This window comes from Euprymna scolopes, chromosome 1 (genome assembly GCF_053919585.1).
Source record: "Euprymna scolopes isolate OS-2025 chromosome 1, ASM5391958v1, whole genome shotgun sequence".
In the NCBI taxonomy this organism is placed as follows: domain Eukaryota; kingdom Metazoa; phylum Mollusca; class Cephalopoda; order Sepiida; family Sepiolidae; genus Euprymna; species Euprymna scolopes.
In genome coordinates, this window is record NC_136482.1 from 130,362,261 (window position 1) to 130,386,947 (window position 24,687).

Consider the following 24,687-nt stretch of genomic DNA (forward strand, 5'->3'; position numbering starts at 1 on the left):
TGGAAGTCACCATTTATGAAGGCCTGGAGGCCACTCCAAGATAAAAGTTAATTGTTAGTTTGATGGTGAGATGGCATGATCAGTAATCGTAGAACCTGGGTAGGGCTAGATTATTTAGGAGGAGGAGGAGGAGGAGGGCTCAATAAAAATTTATTCACATTAGATTTGTTGACAAAAGAACAATGAATGTGATTTTGGAGGTTGTTGATGAAGAGCAGGAAGATAGTTGGACCCAGGATGGATCCCTAGAGCACACCAGCAGTAATACTGTGAGCTTCGAATTTTTGCCCATCAACAACTACTTAAACTTTTCTGGGAGAAAGGATTTTATGGGTAAAAGGATATTTCCAGATATTCCATTGCTGAAAGTCTTATAAAGTAAACCTTTATGCCAAACCTATCAAATGCCTTAGATATGTCAAGAGCTACTGCTCTGGAAGTGAAGCCATTATCAATAGATTCATTAATCCTGTGGGATATTACCAACAACACATCAGCTGTCGATCGCTGACAACGAAAACGATATTTCATGATGCTGAATAAGTTGTTTTTGCTTAGGTAGTTGAAAACTTCTCTTTCGCAGACTTAATCAACTTACTCATTACGCACAAGAGACTGATTGGTCTGCACCGAGATGCAGAAGACTGATCCCCTATATTTTTAAATACTAGACAAACTAATGAGGTTTTCTAAGGTGTTGGGAAGCATCTTTTCTTAGGCAACAGTTGAACATCTTTGTTAGTATAGGAGCTAGTTCCGGTTGCAGCTTTTGAGCACAATGATTGGAATGTTTATCAAGGTTTTTGATAAGTCTGGAAACATTTTTGAAAGATATATGGATATCATTAAGAGTATTATCAATCCTGTGATGAAATTGTGTTATTTTCACAACTTTTCAGCTGATGTAGCCTCTGAACACCTTCCAGTGTATCCACAAGGACTCATAGCATAATGGATAAAGTATTAAAATTTAGTTCTAAGAGACATTCTCATGAAGGTTCAGTTTGCAGTGTCGATGATACTTAAGTAATCACGGATGGAACAAGAGCATACTATCCCTGTAGATTAAGTTCTGTTCAAAATTCTGTGCAGACTCCCAAGTTCAACAAAAAGATTCTTCAGTTTGACAAAATACACCTGATTGGTTGGAGGTTACATTGGCCGAAGCCTTATGAGAATAACACTCAAGCTGAGAACAGTAGTCTGAATAATATAAATAACACAAATATTTATAATTTTCCTCATCTTAAGAGCAGTTTTTATTTTGTACACTTTGTATGAATGCAAATATATTTGAAACTAAAACGTTTGAGCTTCCAAATATCATGGTATATCAATTGTCACTTTAGTTCTGCTCATTATGATTTTATTTTCATATATTTTTTTAACCATTCCAATAAATTTAATTAGAAAGACATTAAACAGAGCTAAAAACTAATATCTCCTTCCAAATACTAAGTATTTTTCTCCACATAGAGGATTTATATTTAAATAGAGTGATTTGGCATTTATTTATTGTTTGGTTTGGTTGTTTGGTAACGGAAAAAGTGTTATTTATGTCTTTGATTTTGCAAAATATGGTTGAATTTTGAAAAGGGAGAGGAAAAATTAATAACATCAACGTTTGATGTATTTTATATCAGGAAGCCAATATATTGAGACAGCCTGATCTGGGAGCACCATGGGTTTTAAAATGCGTTTAACATTTTTTCCTCCTTTTCCCTTTGTACATTTTTATTCAGCATTTTTTGCATAAATGTACACATTTGCAAGGGTTGAGGTTATGAAAATTAGTGCATTTGTTGCTACACCAGCCCTGGATATGTGTTTAAAAAATACTTGATACTATATATTTTTATAATATAATATGATATGATATTTATAATATAATATAATATTGAAGGTATTCAAAAACAAAAATGTAAAAATATTTCCATTGCTAATTGATTTTAGTTTCATACATATAAGCTCTATGAATGAATTTGATGACAAAGCAATTAAAAATAATAATCTCTTCAAAAAACTTAAATATTTATCAAAGAGTGCATGTATTTAACTAGCAAGAGGATCCGTCATTGCCTGGGGCATGGATAATAAACTGGAAGAATTAAAAAAATAATACATTTAATATATATACTAGCAAAAGTACCTGTCGTTGACTGGGTTCAAAAACAGCCTACAGAAAATGAACTCTGATTTATGAAAGTATAATAGGTTATGAAAAGGAAGGGTTGTAAAGAGATAGCTTCGAATTTGGGGGTATCAAAACCAAAGCAAAATATGAAGAAAGTAAAAATAAAATATATAAACCCCATAATTTATTATACCATACCTGTTTACACTGAAACACTTATCACAATATTCTGTGGCTCTATATTAAAAAACCTTGTTAAACTTTGTGACATATTTCCATTCTATGGAGGCCAGGCGCGAACGCAGACCCCACAATTTTATTATACCATCCCTATTAAAGTTAAAACATGCTTATCAAAGTATTATTATGTACATCTATATCAAAAACACTTGTAAACGTTTTTTTTTTTCATTTTAAAATTTTTTATTTCCATACTTTGTGGACCAGGCGCGAACGCAGACCCCACAATTTTAATGAACCACCGTTCTGCCAGATCAAACATACCCATTCCTGTGTCTCGATACATCTTCTATCATTATATGTGATCAATTTTCTATAATAGTCAACCATATAGGAGCCTATTCGTGACCAGACACACACACACAGACGTTCAGCTTTATATTATAAAATAAAATATATATATATATATGTGTGTGTGTGTGTGTATATATATGTATATATATATATATATATATTATAATAGACTTAAAAACGGGCAAAAGTTATAGCCTGTTTACATAGAATTAGTTCTTTATGCCAAATTGTTGGTTGAATATGGTTACATTTGTGCTCATTTTTGCATTAAATACTAATCTCTAATGGTTGATCAAATGGATACAATAATAATTAGTTCACTGCACTGTATCATAACAAAGGTTGATACAAAATTTCAGCCAGATCGACCCAGTAGTTTAAAAAAAAAAGTGAAACAGACAGATAGGCTAAGAGAAATATATTTTAGATTACACCAGAAAGAAGTGGGGGCTGTTGGAGAGAAAAATATATACTTGATGTACGTGTTCCGTTTCAGGTCAGATGTAGATTAGGAAGAGAGTTGGGCCCAGGATGGACCCCTGAGGGACTCCAGCATTAATACTGAGGGCCTCTGATTTCTGCCCATCAACCACTACTCTTATGAGCCTATCAGAGAGAAATGATTTAACGATCAAGAAAACATTTCCAGTTATACCGTAGCTGAAAATCTTGTGAAGTAGGCCCTTATGCCATACTTTATCGAAAGCTTTTGATATGTCAAGAGTAATTGCCCTAGAGAGGAAGCCTTTATCAAGAGATTCACTAATCCTATGAAATATAGCCGTTAGCACATCTGCTGTAGATCTGGCAGAACGGAAGCCATATTGCATGTCACTAAGAAGGTTATTTCTGCTGAGGTGGTTGACTACTTCTCTATTTAATATGGATTCCAGCAATTTACTAATGACACACAGGAGACTTATTAGTCTGTACTGAGAGGGAGACGACTTATCACCTGAATTCTTAAATACAGAGCATACTGATGAGGTCTTCCAGAGTGTTGGGAAGCACTTCTCTTTAAGGCAACGCTTAAACAGTTTTGTAAGTATGGGGGCAAGTTCTGGTTGAAGCTTTTTCAGCACTATAATTGGAATGCCATCAGGACCAGTTGCTTTACTGGAATCAAGGTTCTTGATTAGCTTAGCGACCTCACACAGATATTTGTATGCTGCATAGCACGTTGTCTGTTATAGGAGGAAATACGTAGGGTAGAATTAGCTGCAAAGTTCTTGGCAAATAGTTTGGCGTTGTCTGATGCTGACGAGATGACCTCAAGTCCATTGATGATGGTTGGGATAGAATGCATGCTTTCTGTTCAGGATCCTGTTTGTTATTTGCCAAAACTGGTGGGAACCAAGCCGCTGCTCAGCTACTTTGGATTTAATGGACTGCACATATAATAGTAAAACTAAAATTCATAGATCATTGCTCACAAAAATAGTTTTATGTTTAAGAAAATATCTGCATATTTAACATGTATTTTTTATGGTAATCAAGAAAAAACAAGTCTTTAGTTAAATATTTCGTGATTGATAAAGAATCACAGTAATTGTATTGGAATCAGGAAAAACATGGAAATCATCCCATCAATCATCGATAGAATAAGATTTTATTTGTACGAACATTTTTGGCTTCATATGTGCATACATGTTTCAATTACGACCTTATTAAAAGTTTCAGACTTTTAATTCATAGCTGAAATATGTATGCATATATGTCGCCAAAGGTTTTGTATAAATAAAAATAATATACTAAAATGCAGCTTTACTTGTTATTGAAAACTATCTTCTAAACACTGACTTCATAGGATTAACACCTATAAACTAGCAAACACTACAATGGATAGTAAAAATAACAAACAAAAGGAGCTATTTTGGCACTTTTATTAGTTTTAATACAAAAAAAAAAAGTTTCAAATAAATGACGAAATGATGCAAAGAAAAGGAATTATCTCTGAAATGCATCAAATTTACAAGTAAAATATGTTACAAAAATAAAAATAATGACAATAAAATATATTAGGTTGGTGCAAAAAAATGTTTGACATTCAACTATATAAAAAACGACATTATTTTTGCACCAACATAATAAGAATAAAGACAATAAAAATATAAAAAATAAAAACAATAAAAAAGACAATAAAAATATAAAAATTTAGACAATAAAAATATAAGAATGATAATCGGAAAATATTCAAGAGATTTACAATTTGAAACATGTGGGAATCATTTATTTTACAGTTACCCTAACCTTTCATGAAAAAACTAGATGCATATTCCGAGGCTGACATGTGATAATATGTAATCAAAGATTGGATTTGGGTCAATAATTTTATGGCATATCAACCCGTTTTTTTCATTGATGATTTAATGAAAAAAAAAAAAGAAATAAAATAAAAATAAAAAAGCTTTTTTTGGCTAGCCGTCACATCATTGTGAGAGGTTGTCGGTCTGTTATGGTTATGTTTAAAAACGGCATCTTCATCATTAAACATGTAGATTGAAGGGATGTATCCAAAGATTTTTTTTTCATTTAAATATCAGCACAAAACAAATAGTAAACGATTCATTGTATGAGAATTATAAACACATCAAAGGAGAAAAATTTCCAATACTAATTTTTAAAAAAGTACGAGGATGAGAGACTTTCTTTTTTTTTATTCACATGCATAAGAAGCTATATCTGTTTTCTGGTATGCCATCTTGTTAATGATCGTCAAATATTTCTTTTCTTTATTATTATACGTCATCACATTTCTATGAGGAGTGTCAGTCCGTCACACTTGTGTCTAAAAGTCAGCATTTTCATTGTTAAACATTCTGTTCCATTTATTTTTCTTATTTAAATAAAAGTCCAGTAAGTAAAGGATTCATAGTGTATGACAATTATAAAAGCTTCAATTAAGAAAAATTTGGGATGAGGATGTCAAACGGTTTATCTGCTAAGAAACCACACAAAATAATGATTAGTTTTGGGACGATTAATCAGAAATCAGAAAAATTGGTAATAACAGGTATCGGAAAAATTTGTGGCTATTTTCCAATGCCAAAAACAATTCTTTTTATTTGATTTTTTTTTAAAGCAAAATTTTCCACTGCTGGTAGTAGTAGTAAAATAATAAATATTTATTGATTTTTTTTTTAACTACCAGTAAAGTTAAAGTTGACAGAGTTGATAGATCACCCCCGCACAGGAGTATTTTCACGTGAGAAAATAATTATACATTTAACATCTTTACAGTAATTGGAAAAAAATAATAATTCTATGGTTAAATAGAAAGAGATCTATAAAGAATCGCAATTGGTAATTGTATCAGATTCAGGGAAAAATATTGGAATCGTCCCATCACTACTAGAGACATTGGAATCAACCAAAATAAAATTGCTAATTTTGTTTTTCTCCAATCCTCAGTTCCAAATCTATCAAATACGACACAAAAAGATTTTGTTAGCTTCTAGGGTCTTTGGAAAAAAATCATCTGAAGCAAAACAGATTTTGAAACAAACTCTACGATGCACTTGTGGTTTCAATCGCTGCATACGTTTCTGACATCAAAGGCAGAGGATAAAGATAGGCCGAATCGAAAATGTATTATATTCGAAAATGTTTGCAAAGTAAGGTCGGCAAAACTGTCAGAACCACTGGAAAATAATCCAAATTAAAAGAAACTTGGTTTCGAAATAACATTAAAAAAAAAAAGAAACTGGTGGAGCCATAAAATCTTGTAATAGACCGCCAAACTGCTGGACTTATCAGTAATGTAAAATATGGAATCATAATAGATAAAATACGAATTGAAGTCAGCTTAACAATTTTTAAAAAATTTTTACAAGATAATCACCACTTATAAAGGCCCAGAAGCCACTCGGGGATAAGGGTTATTGCGTGTACAGTATGTTAGTATTGTACATTTGAAATCAACTGAATTTTTTGGTACAAAAGAAAAATAACAAAGTGCAGCAAGCCATGTAAAAGGACAAAAGATATTGCATATATATATCTATCGCTTTATTTATGCTTGTCCAAGGCAAGATATGGTAAAACTTATTGAAGCCTCTTCTGGCAGTGTTTCAAAGAGCAGAAACAAAAAAAAAAAAAAAAAAAAATAGTGCCATTGTTCCACTGAAACAAAAACGGTGACTGCAAATATCACAACTCCTCCACATGTAGATTTAAATTCACGTTGATGCTATTCTATGCCAGAATCAGGTCTTCCGGTTTGTTTTATGGCATATCAACTTTTTTGTTTTTCAGAGGAGTATTTAATGTCAACACACAATTATAAAACATATATTGTATACAATAATTGAACAAGAGCTACTATTTTAGAGTTGGGATACACTTGTGACAAGTATTAGGATCAAATAGATTTGAAGCACCCCAGAATGAATCGCAACCAAAAGGACACATTTATTGCTGATTTTTTTTTTTTTTACTTTTGTCTTCAAATTTTATCACTTGTAATAAATATTTTTATAGCAAAAAATTTAATATTTAAAAAAGATTATTTAATATGATCAAATATTTTTTTTAAATATTTTTATAAAACCTAAAATATAGCAATGATACATCATTATTTTTTAATAATTCTTTAAAATATTAAATTTTAATTGTTTTGTAAATAATTTTTTTCTTTTTTTAATAAATTGTGCATATACAAAAAAGGTGTTTGGAAATAACACAATATTTGTTTTTTATAGTACAAATAAAACTTCATAAATTGCAATTTTTTTTAATAAAAATATCTGTGATGGTAAAGTTACAATCGTTTTCATTGTGTTAATAATTCAACCAAAAATTAAAAAGTTTTACAGCAAAATATGTCCTTTAGGTGTTCAAAATTTTTGAGATGAGGATTGTCCTTTGGATTATTCGAACTACTCTATTCGAGTGCTATTTTTGCAACATTTTGGTCGATGTAACCTCCGACCTTTTGCAAGCGTGTGAATTGCTTAGAACTTCTACCCAGTCGTAGGAGACAGAACAATAGATTAAGTAAAGGGTTCTGTTCAAAATTCCATGCAGATTCCCGAGTTTAACAGAAAGATTCCCGAGTTCAACAAGATACACTTGAAGGTCAGAGGTTACATCGACTGAAATGTGAACATAACACACTAGATGAGAACAGTAGACCGAATAATCCAACGTCCTTTTGGTTGTTCCCTAACTTAGGGTACCTCAAATCTATTTGATCCTAGTATTAATGCATAAATGCCCACAATGAATGTGATAGGGTTTGAACTCGACATCATTGATTCCAGAGTCTGCGACAATATTCATTAGACCAAAAATTGTGGGTTCATACCTTTTAGGCTGCAATTTGTAATACTGTAGGAATGACCACTTGCTGATGCAGATTGCCATAGAGGAGGTTATATTTATCTTGTAAAGATACCTCACCCCACCCCTAAGAGAACTAGAGACACAACAACCTGGGAGACCATTCTCACAACTACAACTGATGAAGAGAATGACGTCATAGCTGGATGGATGCGAGTAACGTGATTTTCATTTTCCATTTTGCCCACTCTCCTTTGATCTGGATTTCCTCAGAGTTACACGTATTCATCAGCTTAAAGTCATTAAAACAACCACAGTTAACTGAAATTGGTTTTCCAAGTGACTTTATTTTTGTCATTTCGCATTTTATTTTGGAAAAATTTGTTTCAGATGACAAATACGTTTCAAATCGAAAAAACTAAGTCCATTTGAGGCCTAGAAATTAATTAGTGACTCTAAGCGAGGACAAATTAATTAGCGATCCTTCATCTATACAAAAGCATGTGAAAATTTGTGGGTTCATACCTTTTAGGCTATAAGAAATAGAAATTTGAAATGTCGAAATTATCTTCTGCTTATGTGAATTTTCAAAAGGGGATTATACCTATCTTTTTTTTCTCATGAAGAGACCCTCAAGACAACGTGAAATTCTCTTCACACACACAGAGTTCACCTTGAAAACCAATTGGCTTACTTGTATATTGTAGAGAATTTAACCGACACCAGCTTATAAAGGAAAGTATATTTCTTTAGATAACATACAAACAAGTTAAAACAAAACAATATTTTTATAAAGTGGATAATAAAAGATTTAGTAGATATAGATATATATATATATATATATATATATATATATATATATATATGATAATGATATAAGATTGCAAGTTTACAGTGAGAAAAACACAAAAAAAAAAAATTTTTAATCATACAATTGTTTCTGCCGATTCCAAAATTAACCAAAACAGATTGTATAAATAAAATTTTTTTAAAGTGAAGGACATGAATGCATTATTATATATTTAGAGCTCTAGTATTAATATGAGCAGTGAAGTTTTTAACTCATTTTTTTTACATGAGCTTACAGGAATTTAAAATATATATTTAGTTTACACAATAGTTCAACAGTGTATAATACTACTAGAGCTCATAATGTAATATAATAATTATTCTGAAAATATATTTTTATGATATACATAATATCATAAACACTTACAAAAAAAAAAAAAAAAAAAAGAGTCAGTGTACAGTTACAACAATCAAGCTGAAGAAAATAAAAAATGTAACCATATTCATTTAGTTTATATAATCCCCTACCTTTTTTTTTATTATTCAGACCAAAGGGAAATTATTACTTTTTGACTGCAAAAATTAAAGGATGACATCTGGAATATTTTCTGAATAATTATTTTATAATTTTGCCAGAAGCAATAAAAATGTTGTATTATAAATTGTACATAGTAATTAGCCTCAACAACTCAGTATAAAGTTTTTATATTCTGGGTCATTTTTTAAATGCTGTTATTTACAATAGGCTCATTACAATTATTATTATTTAGTTTCAGTTTCTTATTTTATAAAAACAAGATAAATCAACAATGGAGTTATTTTGATCCAAGGGAAGATGTTGAAAAAGTTTTTCCTTTTCCTCATAAGAACACAAAGAACGAGAGAAATTTATTACAAAAGTGAAATAAAAATCGGTTCAATTTTTATTTCAAAACTAAATAGGAACATTTTCTTCTGTTATTTCGACATGATTGCTCTCTTGGCTTCGGTTTTTTTCTTTAAAGACTCGATCTCTTTCATGAGAAGGCGCGTCACTGATACACATCTCTCAGCTTCTTCTCCTCCGATCTGAACGAGGGCGTCTTGAGCTGCAGAACGCACTTGAGATACGGGATCGTTCCTCCTGTAATAATAATTAAAATTTTTATTTTCACAAAAATATATTTTTCCACACATTAAAAACAAATGGGTCAAAGGACAAAAGATAAAACAATTTTTTTTTTTTTTAATATTTTATTTAGCAAACATTGTTTCTTTAGTGAACTTACCAAGAAAACAATGGAGAGGATGAACATTTTTTTTTTTTTTTTACATAAAGGTCACCACTTACCAAGGCCCGGAAGCCATTTGGGGATAAGGGTTATTGCATGTACAGTAATCAATGGAATAATATCGTAGTAATCGTTAGTAATAGAGATCTGATAAAGTGTCTTACTTAAGGGGGCGGTTTATCAGGAATTTGTTTATGTTGGACTTGAAGACATCCAAGTTGTATTCAGGTGGGAAACAGGCAAACAGAAGACAGTTCCACAGGCATGCACTTCTAAGAAAGAAGCTTTGTTCATGGAATCTACGTTTTGATTTAGGCACAGATAAAGAGTGGGAAAAATTATTGACAGTGGTTTCAGCTAGATGGGTGTTTTTCGTGAAATATTGGTGAGGGGAGACATTTTCTTAGCTATAAAAAGATACTCATTCATCCACATGTGTAATGCCAACGACACTGGGAAATTCAGGTCAAGCGTTTTTATTTTTTGTTACTTTTTTACCGTGTTTTTTTTTCTACTTGTATTCACAAAGAACATTGTCATCGAGATGTAAGGGGTCACTGTTGTTAAGGACCAGATTTACAGGGGAGAACCTAAGTGGGGAGCAAGACGCTTGTTTACAGTACATTTAAATTTCTGCATGTTGATACAACCAGGAAACAGGGAGCAAGGAAGGAATTCTAAAGTTATTAGAGTAGAAAGTTTTTCAGCATTTGGAGATCTCTACAGTGAAAGGGTGGGACTTTGTTGCTAATCAGGTTTGGCCGGGTTACAAGGGCAGTAAGTTCCTTAGGGTATATTCCATGGAAGTACTTGTAAAACGAACACAAGGATGTTATATACGCAGATTGCTGGTAAAAAAAAAAAATCAAGGCTTCATTCAGTTTTGGCAGACTATGGATACTCACTAGAAGGCGCCTGCGCATGAATTTTTTGTGGCAAAAGTTGCGCAATCTCCAACCGCACCTCTGAGTTGGCACTGTTTTAATACCAGTTGCAAGAATAAATAAGTTCAGGACGACTGAAAATACTACCAAGATAAGCGGAGAGCACATACAGCACCTAGTATTTATAAATGGTTACCCATTTAGTACTGGTCATACAGATTGCTGCTTAACTTTGGTGATCTGGCAAAAACCAGTGTGTCAACGCCATTATGCAGTATATAATACAGCATAACAAAAATAAAAAAATACAACTGTATTTATTAGCTATTAACAAGACTTAACAAAAATAAAAAAATACAACTGTATCTATTAACTATTAAACAAGACTTAACAAAAATAAAAAAAATACAACTGCATTTATTAACTATTAAACAAGACTTACCAAAAATAAAAAAATACAACTGTATTTATTAACTATTAAACAAGACTTAACAAAAATAAAAAAATACAACTGTATTTATTACCTATTAAACAAGACTTAACAAAAATAAAAAAAATACAACTGTATCTATTAACTATTAAACAAGACTTAACAAAATAAAAAAATACAATTGTATTTATTAACTATTAAACAAGACTTAACAAAAATAAAAAAATACAACTGCATTTATTAACTATTAAACAAGACTTAACAAAAATAAAAAATACAACTGTATTTATTAACTATTAAACAAGACTTTACAAAAAAAAAACAACTGTATCTATTAACTATTAAACAAGACTTAACAAAAATAAAAAATACAACTGTATCTATTAACTATTAAACAAGACTTTACAAAAATAAAATATACAACTGTATTTATTAACTATTAAACAAGACTTTACAAAAAAAATACAACTGCATTTATTAACTATTAAACAAGACTTTACAAAAATAAAAAATACAACTGTATCTATTAACTATTAAACAAGACTTAACAAAAATAAAAAATACAACTGCATTTATTAACTATTAAACAAGACTTTACAAAAATAAAAAATATAACTGTATCTATTAACTATATAACAAGACTTAACAAAAATAAAAAAATACAACTGTATTTATTAGCTATTAAACAAGACTTAACAAAAATAAAAAATACAACTGCATTTATTAACTATTAAACAAGACTTTACAAAAATAAAAAATACAACTGTATCTATTAACTATTAAACAAGGCTAAACAAAAATAAAAAATACAACTGCATTTATTAACTATTAAACAAGACTTTACAAAAATAACAAAATATAACTGTATCTATTAACTATTAAACAAGACTTAACAAAAATAAAAAAAATGCAACTGTATTTATTAGCTATTAAACAAGACTTAACAAAAATAAAAAATACAACTGCATTTATTAACTATTAAACAAGACTTAACAAAAATAAAAAATACAACTGCATTTATTAACTATTAAATAAGACTTTACAAAAATAAAAAAATACAACTGTATCTATTAACTATTAAACAAGACTTAACAAAAATAACAAAAATACAACTGTATTTATTAGCTATTAAAAAGACTTAACAAAAATAAAAAAATACAACTGTATCTATTAACTATTAAACAAGACTTAACAAAAATAAAAAATACAACTGTATCTATTAACTATTAAACAAGACTTAATAAAAATAAAAAAATACAACTGTATCTATTAACTATTAAACAAGACTTAACAAAAATAACAAAAATACAACTGTATTTATTAACTATTAAACAAGACTTAACAAAAATAAAAAAATACAACTGCATTTATTAACTATTAAACAAGACTTTACAAAAATAAAAAAATACAACTGTATTTATTAACTATTAAACAAAACTTTACAAAAATAAAAAATACAACTGTATCTATTAACTATTAAACAAGACTTAATAAAAATAAAAAAATACAACTGTATTTATTAACTATTAAACAAGACTTAACAAAAATAACAAAAATACAACTGTATCTATTAACTATTAAACAAGACTTAACAAAAAGTAATTTTACAAGTCTGTTGTCTTTCTTATCGTTGGAAGACAAACAGAGTTAAATGGAGTGTCAGGGGGAGAAAAAAAAACTTTTCATAAATGCACACTTAACGTCATCCAAGAAAACTAATGTGATATGCAGACTCATAAGGGAATACCAGTAATGTTAAACATTTGGTGAGTAGACCCACTTATATATACATACATATATATATATATATATATATATATCTGTGGAAATATTCTTTATTCACTTTTATTTCCTTTATATATACTAATCCTAAATTAATCTCAATGTAATTACAGAGCATATAATGAATGAATGACAAAAGTCTATATTCCAAATTTCATAATGTTGACCATCTTACAATTTATTCCTTTAATTCAGTTGAATTGTAAGTATCAACTGAATTAAAGGAATGAATTGTACGATGGTCAACAACATAAAATTTGGAATATAGTCATATATTTGTCATTCATTATATATATATATATATATATTATATATATATATATATACACTAGCAGTTTCGCCCGGCTTTGCCCGGGCCCTATATACTGTTCATAACTTTATGTGCATATACATAAAAAATTTTGACTCGTGTCCAGGTAACCTACTGTTGTGGTGGCAACCACTTATTTGCATATGCGAATAACATAACACTATAAATGGCAAGCCTAGGTTGGCCTTGGTGTGTCTTACTCAAATGCCACCGGAAGTGACGCCGAAGAGCGTACATGTCCTCCCACCAAGACTCTCTGACTCAACACCGTCATTTGTACATATTGTAAATATACCTTTTCTTTAATACACTTATTATTGCGTTATCTTGTTGTTTGCGTCTTCATTGTATTTCCTTACTAATTATTGTTCAACCTTGCAACCACAACAGTTGGCGACGAGATATGAAGCGTCAAATATAACAGTTTGACGAAGAACTATTTAAAAAAAAAAAAAAAAGTACAACGCAAAGGTTGACCATTTTTTTTTTTAAGGAATGCAAAGTGTTGACGAGCAAACGGATTTTACGCTAAAAGTTTTCAAGTGAAAAAAAAAAAACTCTAACGTGGCAAAAGCGACAATTTACGCCGTTTTCTGGGAATCCGACTTGCAAACGAATGTAAAAGTGAATTTTTGTTTTGTCGCTACACGACAAATCTTACTAAAGGACCAACTTGCAAACGAAAAGCGAACTTTGTTCTGTCGCAAAAACGACAGGTCAGACCCGTATTATGAAAAGCAAGGAAGTAACCTACGAAAAAAGTTCACCAGTGGATTCTAATTACTGTTCTCCGTAAACAAAACAACAACTAAAGGACTTTTTAATTAATGTTTTGGTTGACGTCAGTACCAAAAGGAAATACCACAGCTAAAACTAAAATTCAAGGAAAGGATTTTTTTTCTTGAAGTTGTCACTGAATAATGGATAATACAGTAAAACGTCACGGAAAAAAAAGGTAATCTCAATTTAAGAGGTATTTTAATTACTAAAATACTAAAAAAAAAAAACTCAAAGAACTAAATGTACTGCATACATTTATTCAATTGTGACTTGATTAAAAAAAAAAAAAAAAAAAAAACACCCAAACTTTTATTTTGTGGAAAGAGTTACTTATTAGTAAGTGCCTAAAAACGGAAAGTCAATTCCATTTCGTGATTCCAGATAAACCTGTTTTATTTTTTTTTGCAGCGTGACTCGCAAAAAGAATATATTATTGCAAGCAGCGATATTATTATTGAAAACAGGAGCTTACAGCAATTTGCTTTTTTGTTGTAACCCAAACCGGTGTATATTGTACATGGTACAATATTTTTTTTTAACTACACACTAAAAAAAAAAAAAAAAAAAACATAGAAGACTTATCAAAAATGTCCATGCAGTTTTTACAAGCACAGGCTACACAAAACGAGCTTTTGCAAACACAAATACAGGCACAGGCTGACCGCGAGGAAAAGAGAGAGGACAGATTATTGAAATGGCAGCAGGAACAAGAAGAAAAGCAGAAAATGGCACAATTAAAGCAGAAAAAACTGCAATTGGAACAGGAAGAAAGGCATAAGAAACTACAATTGGAATATGAAGAAAGACAAGATGAACGTTTTGCTAAAACACTGGAACTACTAAAGAGTAATCGAGAAAATGTCGATAGTGTTAATTTCTCCCATACAACTATTTTTAATAGCATGGACACATTTCATTATGTTCCTGAGGAAGAGAAGAATTTTGAAGCATACTACACAAGATACGAGGATGTTTTTCAACTGGACTGTAAAAATTGGCCAAATAGTCAGAAAGTGAGCCTCTTACTCAGAAAATTGGGTACATCAGAACACAGCAAATTCGTAGATTACATATTACCTAAAAAAACTGCGGAATTAGAGTTCATGGAAGCTGTAAAATTACTAAAAGAATTATTTAATCCAAATATATCTCTTTTTCATAAAAGATGGCTGTGCATGAATCTAAGAAAGATGGACAACCAAGATTATTTGACATACGCATCAGTTGTCAATAAAAACTGTGATAATTTTAAGCTTGCAGAACTAATGGTAGAAGATTTTAAATGTCTAATCTTCGCTCAAGGGTTAGTTTCCACGAAAAATGCAGAAATACGCAGACGAGTGTTATCTAAGCTGGAATCTGAGCAAGATTTAACCCTCCAGAAACTAGCAGAGGACTGTGAAAGGGCCATTACACTAAAAAAGGATTCAAAAAATATAGAAGAATCCGGAGTGGCATATGTAAGAAAAGTTAGAAAACCATACGCACCAACCAAGAACTTTACAAAGAAAAGCAATGGAACGGGATATTCCAAAGATAATAACCATAAATATAGTACACAAACCTTGGCCGAAAACCAACCAACCATGGTCGAGAATCCACATGGACTTCGCTGGTCCAGTAGGTGAAAACTATTATTTAATTGTAGTGGATAGTTTCACAAAATGGCCAGAGGTAATGCGTAGCAGGAATCCAACAACGAACAACTCAATAGGGTTCCTACACGAGTTGTTTGCAAGATTCGGTGTACCAGACACACTGGTCACTGACAACGGAATGCAGTTCACATCCGCAGAGTTTAAGGAATTTTGCGACACGTTCCAAGTGAAGCACATCACGACTCCGCCGTATCATCCAAGGTCGAACGGCCTCGCGGAAAGGTTCGTGGACACGCTAAAACGAGCGTTAAAGAAATCCATTGGAACACCAACAGAAAAAGCTTTGCAACAATTCTTGCAAGTATATAGGATTACACCACATCCTAGTACACCATCAAACATATCACCAGCTGATCTAATGTTTGCCAGAAAGGTAAAATCAGCGTTTGACAAACTATTGCCAAGGCAGGCAATTATCCGAAACACTACACACACGAGAAGAAAGAAATATAACTTGGGAGATCGAGTATATTTTAAGTGCTACAGAAATAACACATCTTACTGGGAATGTGGAGTAGTGGATAAACGCATTGGTGATTGTACATACATGATTAAAGGTCCACAGAATATACATAAAAGGCACCTAAATCAGATAAAAAAACGTCATATCCAAGATGATGATGATACGACAACAGTTGAAGAGGAGGACACCATAGATATCATATACGAATCTTTTAATTTGGAACCGCCTCAAAATGCACCTGAACCCCGAAGATTAGGTAGGAAAAGAAAAGTGAATGAACCATTAATGGTAAACCCAAAAAGAAAAAGATATTGAAATCTGTGTGACTTCAACTCTTGGGAGGGGGGTGTTGTGGTGGCAACCACTTATTTGCATATGCGAATAACATAACACTATAAATGGCAAGCCTAGGTTGGCCTTGGTGTGTCTTACTCAAATGCCACCGGAAGTGACGCCGAAGAGCGTACATGTCCTCCCACCAAGACTCTCTGACTCGACACCGTCATTTGTACATATTGTAAATATACCTTTTCTTTAATACACTTATTATTGCGTTATCGTGTTGTTTGCGTCTTCATTGTATTTCCTTACTAATTATTGTTCAACCTTGCAACCACAACACCTACATAGACGCAAAATTGGCGGAGGAGTTTGGTAGAATCTACAAAGGTCAACTCTTTCCAAATTGACCTCTTGCCAGCCAAATTTTTGCCCAAAAACTGATTAAAAGCTTGCTGCACTTCTGAATACCCTTAAAATTTCAAATATTTAAACTCAAAATTTGCTGAATAATTTGCTAGAGACCGCAAAGGTCAAATCTTTTGAAATTTGACCCCTTGGCAGCAAAATTTTCGGTCAAAAACCGATTAAAAAGCTTGCCCTATATCTGAGTACACTTTATGTAAGATTTTAAATGTTTTGACCAAAAATTGGCCGAGTAATTTGGCAGAGGTCAAATTTTTTAAAGTTTGACCCCAGTTTTGACCCCTTAACATTTGTTTTGGGCTCAAATCAAATTAAAAGTTTCAAGTGTTTAGACACAAAATTGGCAGAGGAGTTTCATAGAGTTTTTGAAGGTTAAATCGTTGAACTTTGCCTCCTTGACAGCCAAATTTCTGGACAAAAACAAATTAAAAAGATTTTCCCAAATCTCATGTCTGTAGACTGAAAATTGACAGTAGTTTGGTAGGGAAATGTATACACACAGACAGTTTCCCTTTATATATGCATATATATTAATTTTAAAAATAAAAAAAAAATAATAAATAAATAAAATAAAAATATTTGTTTACGTCCAAATAAAAAATAGGCGATTTTCTAAAAAAAAAACACAATCTCTAAGGTGGAGACGCTAACCTTAATATTGTTAAAAGAAAAAAAATTTATGTATATATATATATATATATATTGGTTAGTTTAAAATAGCAGAAAATAAAAGTTCAGTCAGAGTTAACTTGATGAACTTAAAGTCAGAATTATTGCGGCTGTGAGAATTTATAGAAATGGATGACATAACATGGTTCAAAGAGAGAGCAAGTGTACGAATAGAAGAAAATCTAAGTCTAAGTAACAAAAATTAGAGTACTTCCTCAGTTGGAAATCCATATCAGTCCAAACATATCCAATTGAGATTCATGCAAGCAAATCAGAATGGCCAAAACAGTTCATAATTTGAAAAAGAGAAATTTTTAAAAGCATGCAATTACACAATGAAAATGAATTTATTCAGAATCATATCAGCAAGGTAAGTCTTCCACAGAACTAATCGCAACAGATCTGATGTAGATCTTCCATTTCAGGCCAGGGGTGAAGGTCAGTCTCAGAAGTTTGTCAAAGCAAGGTACTTCCTTAAGACGAACGTCGTTCATTTCAATTGGGACTAGGTGGGGATTTGAGCATTGGTGAAAAGATAGAAGTTTTGTTTTGGATTCATTAATGGTAAATTAGCCATTTTTACCTCATAGTACAACATGCTCCAGGTCAGAGAAAAAAGAATCAGAAAGACCCTAGCCATCGTTGATGTTTGTTTATCTTGATTCTTTCTATTTTATTTTTTTTTTTGTTTAACTCAAACTGTTTTGAATATATTTTTTGCGTTTTTTTTATGATTGCATTTTAGTCTTTATTTTTAATGAGTGCACAAGAATTAAATTTTTGTAAGAGCATTGTTGGTTCTGTATTACTTTTGCATTCTTCTGCCCATGCCTTTGTCCCCCACACTTCAAACGCCACTAGGAATGATACTCAAATACACTCATTTGCCCATGAAATACAAATTGTGAATGAACAAAGCTCATTAATGTCCCTACCTATACATCCATATCTTGCGTTTTTTCGTACTACCCCTCCCCTCCCAAAAAAGCAATATTACAACCATTACTCTCTTCTTTGCAAAGAAAAAAAGTTATCAAAATGCGTGTTAAATAATTTGAAAACAAAAAAAACTAAAACTTTATCTGCCTAAAATACAGTCAAAACAGTTTGCATTAGAAAAAAAAAATTTTTTTTTTTTAACTTTCAGCCCCCTCCCCCCTTTTTAAACTGAATTTTTTTATTTTTTCTACCGTGTGTGCATGTGTGTAAAAAAACGAATCGAAGGGAAAGAACCAATTACAAATTTACTTAGAATTGTCTCCCTTATTTTCATTATTTCGATGTAATAGCTATCATGATTTGTTTTTATGCGTTACTCTTTTTTAAATATATAAGACATAAAACTGATGATGAAGATGATATTTTGAATGGGCAATACGTGGAAATTTGCAATTCAGAATTCAATCTAACAGAAAAAATAAAGCAAAATCTTTTATGTGCATGTCCTTAATGGAACAAATGTCATATTCCATTATTTTTTTTTTTTATATCAAAAAGGCTTCTTTTTTTCCTTCGATTTTTAGCGATTTTAATGGTAAATTGTAACAGAGGTTGATTTAAAATAGCATGGCGATCAAAACTCAAATCTCTGCTTACTCATAAAATTTGATTTTTTGTTAAAAAAAAAAGAAGAAAAAAAAAACTATTTGATCAATTTACATAATTTTTAGAATATAACATTTTCGTTCAAAGATTTTTCTGTATTTTTGTTTTTATAATTAGGTTGGATTTTGGACAAGCACCATCCTCTCATCATAAGCATTCAACTTGGAATCCATCCACTTATAATGATGTTTGAGTGTTTTTTGTGACTCATTAAAAAGAACAAAAAATTATTGAAACAAATAAAAATATCTTTTATCTTAGGTACATAAAATAAAATAGGTCAGCATAGATTTGTTTACCTCCCTTTATAAAATATTTTAGTCAACATGAAATAAAATATGAACTCCATAATTTTTTTTTTTTTTTTTTTTTTAAGCCAATTTTATGGACAAGGTAACGTTTTAACTTCTTTTAATTTTGAAAATGGAATAAATCCTGTTGCAAGTTAAAATTAATTTACTATCTTAAAAATACAATTTTAGCTGATAAAAATAAAGTGAAAATGAACTGAATTGTTCATACTAATGCCAGTTAAGACACTAAATATTTACTAAACTCTTAGAAAGTTACTATGCTTGATTTTACATACCTAAACCGAAAAGTTGCCAAAATAAAAAAATTTAAAAAATGGAATTTTCTTATACTTCATAGTTTCAATAGAAAACAATGAATGTTTTAAAGGTTTAATCAGTATAGCTTAATAAAGGGTATATCTTGCTTACTAGATTAGTAGTGTTTGTCTCAAATCCTGCAAAAATACCCATGTCTTTCTGCCAGAACTGTGATGCTACAGTCACAAAAAAAAAAAAAAAACAAGGGGAGAGAATTCAAAACAAAGAAACTACTTAATGATCTACTACCGTTGCATGTGTGTTTTACTTACCATCTGTCTATAATGGCTTTAACACAGTTTTCAGCTTTCAATTTGCCAAGCGACAAAACTGCACTTTCTCTCACCAATCTGTCATCATCTTGTAACATTGGTGAGATTTTCTCAATCGTATCCAGTCTTTTTCCTTTGCCTAAGAACAAAACAAGATACAAAGAAAATATTAAATACTGTCAAATATTCAAAATATTGAAATAATTTTATAAAATGTATAAAGTAAATAGATAAAATCCATTGTCTTACAATAAGTTGGCATGTTTGACAGCAAATCAATTTTAGATTTTAATCTATGCCGAGAGAATATTTGTTGTAAGCAATTGTATGCGATCAGTTGAACAAAGTTGCTATTTTAACTCAGTGTAAGAGAAGGAGATCACGAGTTGTCTACCTTTTCTTCATCTAAATTTCTAAAGTTGATGTTGAGTTGCAAGACAGGAAAGAGTGCATTGTACAGCACCTCCCCAGATAGAGGACTGCATCTGGAGTAAGGTACTTCCTGAAATGGTAGAAGGGTACTCAACCTGGGTTCATAGGCAAAATATAACAAATTGGGAGTCTACAATATTTTGGTGATCCATGAATAAAACCAACTCATGATTTTTATTATTAAAAATTTAATTTCTACTGTAATTTTGGTTTGACATGAAAAAAACTGAAGTAGACATTCAAACGGATTGCATGTATTTTCTAAATTTTAAAAAATTTCCAAGTAATAAAAAAGAAACAAGTGATAGGAGCTGGTTTTAAATATACACCTCAGGCAATCTGTTCTTTTCCTATTATATTGTGTCTGACTTTTGCCCTCCCTTACTTTGACCAATATGAAGGGGTCCACCAAGAAAAAAACTAAAAAGGGTCCATGGACAAAAAAGGTTGAGAACGACTGATCTAAACAAATAAATCCCAAAGTTCTTTTTATGTTTACGTATCACTCCAACATTAGCATCAAAATGAGTTACTGTTATTTAAACTAAAAATACAGCATATTTTATCTCCTTACCAGGAGGTTAGACACAACCACAGATATGTTGTTTGTTTTTTTTTTGTTTTTTTATTACAAAGGAGTCATCACTTATCAAGGCCGGGAGGCCACTCTAGGATAAGAGTTAATGAGCGTACAGCAGTCAATGGGACAATATCATAGTAATCATTGGTGAGTGGAAATTTGGTAAATTGATTACTTAAGGAGACAGATCAAGAACTTGTTCATGTTGGACTTGAAGACGATCATATTGTAGTCAGCTGGAAAGCAGGGAAATGGATGAGAGTTCAACAGGTGTGCAGTTCTAAGAAAGAAGCTTTGTTCATGGAATCTACGTTTAGGTTTAGGCATAAATAAAGGGTGGGGGAATTATTGATAGTGGTTTCAACTAGATGAGTGTTTTTCGTGAAAGTTTAGTAAGAGGGACCATGTATTAGAGCTCAAACGAGCACTTGTCATGAAAATAACGATAAAGCAGAGACAAGCTCGCAACATCTCTTCTGTGCAAAAGAGGTTGCTGGGAAGAGAAAAGGGCATCCCCCACTAGGCTACAAAGTTTATTTTAAACTCTGTCAAGGTAGAATAAAGTGCTTCTAGCAGCTCCTACCAAGGTGTGGAAACAGTACTCCATTCTTGGACATATTTGGCTCTTAAACAGGTAGATAATTGCATTGGCAGTAAGATATCTACTGAAGCAGAAGAATGATTCCACCATTTTTCCAGTGACCTTGACAATGGATCTGAAGTATGTATTCCATTTCACATTAGAACAGACCTAGAACTTGTCAAAACATGGAGCCTCCCCAAGATGAGACCCATTCATTTCAATTGATGCCAGATCAGGGTAAGAGTGTTCATGATGGAAAGATAGAAGCTTGGTTTTAGATTCATTAAAATTAACCAACCACCCCATTCTCCATTGCTCAAAATCAGAAGAGAGAGAATCTGAGAGATCGTGGTCATTTACAGCCTTTGAAGTGTTGCCATAGATTGTAGTCTATGAATGATCTAAGGATGTGATTTGGGATATTATTACCGTAGATCAGGATGCTAGCATATTAAGGTAATAAGTGCACTTTGGTCGTCAAAAGATGCCTGAGCAGCTCCATGAGTGCACCTCAGGCTATTAGCAATAAACAAACCTCTTCTCAGGTAAAAGGTAAAGCCTGGGAGGGTGGACCTCATAGGACTGAACAGAATATATCTCAGCCCAACAGCAACAAAGCTACAATCGGACTTATTTGTATAATACAACATATTCTGAAATACTGTATGAAAGGTCCGTAGATTGCTTTGAATGCCTAATTTGCATAACTTTTTTTAAATTAAACTTTTTTTTAAATTTATTATAATAAATTAATGTTTGGTGATATTTATTTGTAATGTATTGTCCTCTTCTTTCCCTATATATGCAACAGTTTCATCAATATTAGCAACAGTTAAAGTAATTTAATGAAAAAAAAAAGGATAAATTACTAAAACCTTTTTTTAAATATGCTCATTGATTTTCAAGAGAGCTAATTTCAATGAAACTAATATATACCAATGTTGCATAAAAATTCATAGAGAGAAGGGAGGCGGTGACTCTTTTCTCTCTTTCATGATGCTAATTTTTTTTTTTTAAAGCCTCTTCCTGTATATGCATTATTTCTCCAGTGAATTGATGTCTTTTATTTCTTGACGGTCTTGTTTAAAAATAAATGAATTTGTATCAAAATTACCAAAATGTTAATAGTTTTGTATTTATATAAATAAATACAAAAGTTTTATTTAACGTTTACAAAATAAAAGTTTTATTTAATGTTTACAAAATAAATGTTTATTATTTAAAATTTGATTTCAAGTAGCAACTTTCTGAAGTGATAGCGAGTTGACAAATCAGGCAAATTTTAGTAACAAAACAAAAAGATTTAATTATTATTTGGATTCATCAAACTACTGTTCTCATCTTTAGTGTGATTTTCACAACGTTTCGGTCGATGTAACCTCTGCACTTTCTTCAGGTGTATCTTGTTGACCTCAGGAATGTTTCTGTTGCCACAAGGACCCATGGCACAGTGGTTAGAGTACTTAGAAAAATCATTTGTAAAAGTGATATTCTCCTGCAAGTTGAAAATTCAATCCTCAGTGTAGGCGACCATAAAATATAATTGCAAATTACTTAGGACCTATACCCAATCATAGCTGACGGAACAAAAGCACGCTATCCCCATGAAGTAAATAAAGGGTTCCGCTTAAAATTACCCCTTTTAAGAGAGCTGAATTTTCTCCACATTAAAAACTGACCTTCTGTCTAACTATCCTCATATGGAGGTAAGTTAACAGAAATATTCAAAATTCATCACTCACTGCCACTTCATCAGATAAAGCACAGTTACCTTATGTGTGTTATCACTGATAGAATTTGCATAATATAAGCGCGTAAAATTGCTTGTTCACCAGTCTTTTATATACATCGCATCAGCATACTGAAGATTCTCTTGTTGATAATGTGTCAATTTTTAAATCTTATTTTTTTTACAAAATGGATCAGTTTAATATATTTGTTATTTATGAATATGCTGCTTTGAAGAGAAGTTTATTTATATTTGCATATTTTTTGTTTTTTTAGCTAATTGTTATTTTATGAACTTGGGTGAATAGCTCTGTATAAAAGCTTAAAATCATTTAAATTATGCACTATCAGTGGTTCAAAAATTTTAAATGCTAAAAGATTTTCAGTTGACATTTTTTTTTTTAAAAGAATAAAAGGTAAAAATAAATATGAATGCCATCATTTCAAGAAATTAAGTAATTTCTCCGCCATTTATTTTTCAAGGTATTCTTATAAAGCTTTGAATGCTTTATGTAAAATTATGTGCTCTTTCTGAGCATGCAATCTGATTTATGTATCTCTTTACCTTAAGCCATGAATTATAAATTAAATGTGTAAATTTCAAAGATTTTAAAACTGGCACATTATATTATGGAGATTGTGAGATAGTTCAATACAGCTTAATTTCTTGAAGTTCCTACATAGTGACTGTAGAATAGTAATGACACTATCAATATCCATTTTTAAAAACTTGTATAATTGAAAAACAAAAACATTTACACTTGTTTCATTCAACAAGGCTGCAGAAAATTAGTTTCAGTTCGTCACAGTAAGGTCCTGTATATATTTCATCCATAATATAATGGGAAAATAAATATTTTTTTCACAAATAATTTTATAATGAAAAATATGATTAAATTTATAACCCGAGCACTGCCATGTATAGCCTAAGCCAAAGTGGCAACAGACTCCTTTTTTATGACAAAATATAAAGTTGTTAATGTGAAACCCTTTCTATTTATGGAAATGGAACCAAACTCGCTTTGCAAATAAAATTATATTAAATAAACATTCACTATTCCATTAGTGCCTTGTTGAATTCAACAAGGTCTAAAATTAAAAAAAAAATACTACATCATTAAAAGTTATTAAATATTTACATATTGGACATAAGAATAATCTTGAAACTATCATTTTTTGCGAGATTT

At 31.1% G+C, this 24,687-nt stretch overlaps 1 protein-coding gene across 3 annotated transcripts in view; it reads right to left on the reverse strand.

Annotated features, from left to right (window-relative positions):
* Positions 1–9,642: 9,642 nt before the first annotated feature.
* LOC145268716 (uncharacterized) overlaps positions 9,643–24,687 on the reverse strand; it is a 90,609-nt gene continuing 75,564 nt past the window's right edge. For all 3 annotated transcript variants that reach the window (XM_080124469.1, XM_080124306.1, XM_080124389.1), the window contains exons 7-8: positions 20,178–20,316; positions 9,643–9,860 (exon numbers count right to left, since the gene is read on the reverse strand). In XM_080124469.1, the coding sequence (XP_079980595.1) occupies positions 9,695–9,860; positions 20,178–20,316 (305 nt within the window). In that variant the 3' untranslated portion in view covers positions 9,643–9,694. The remainder of the gene's footprint in view (positions 9,861–20,177; positions 20,317–24,687) is intronic.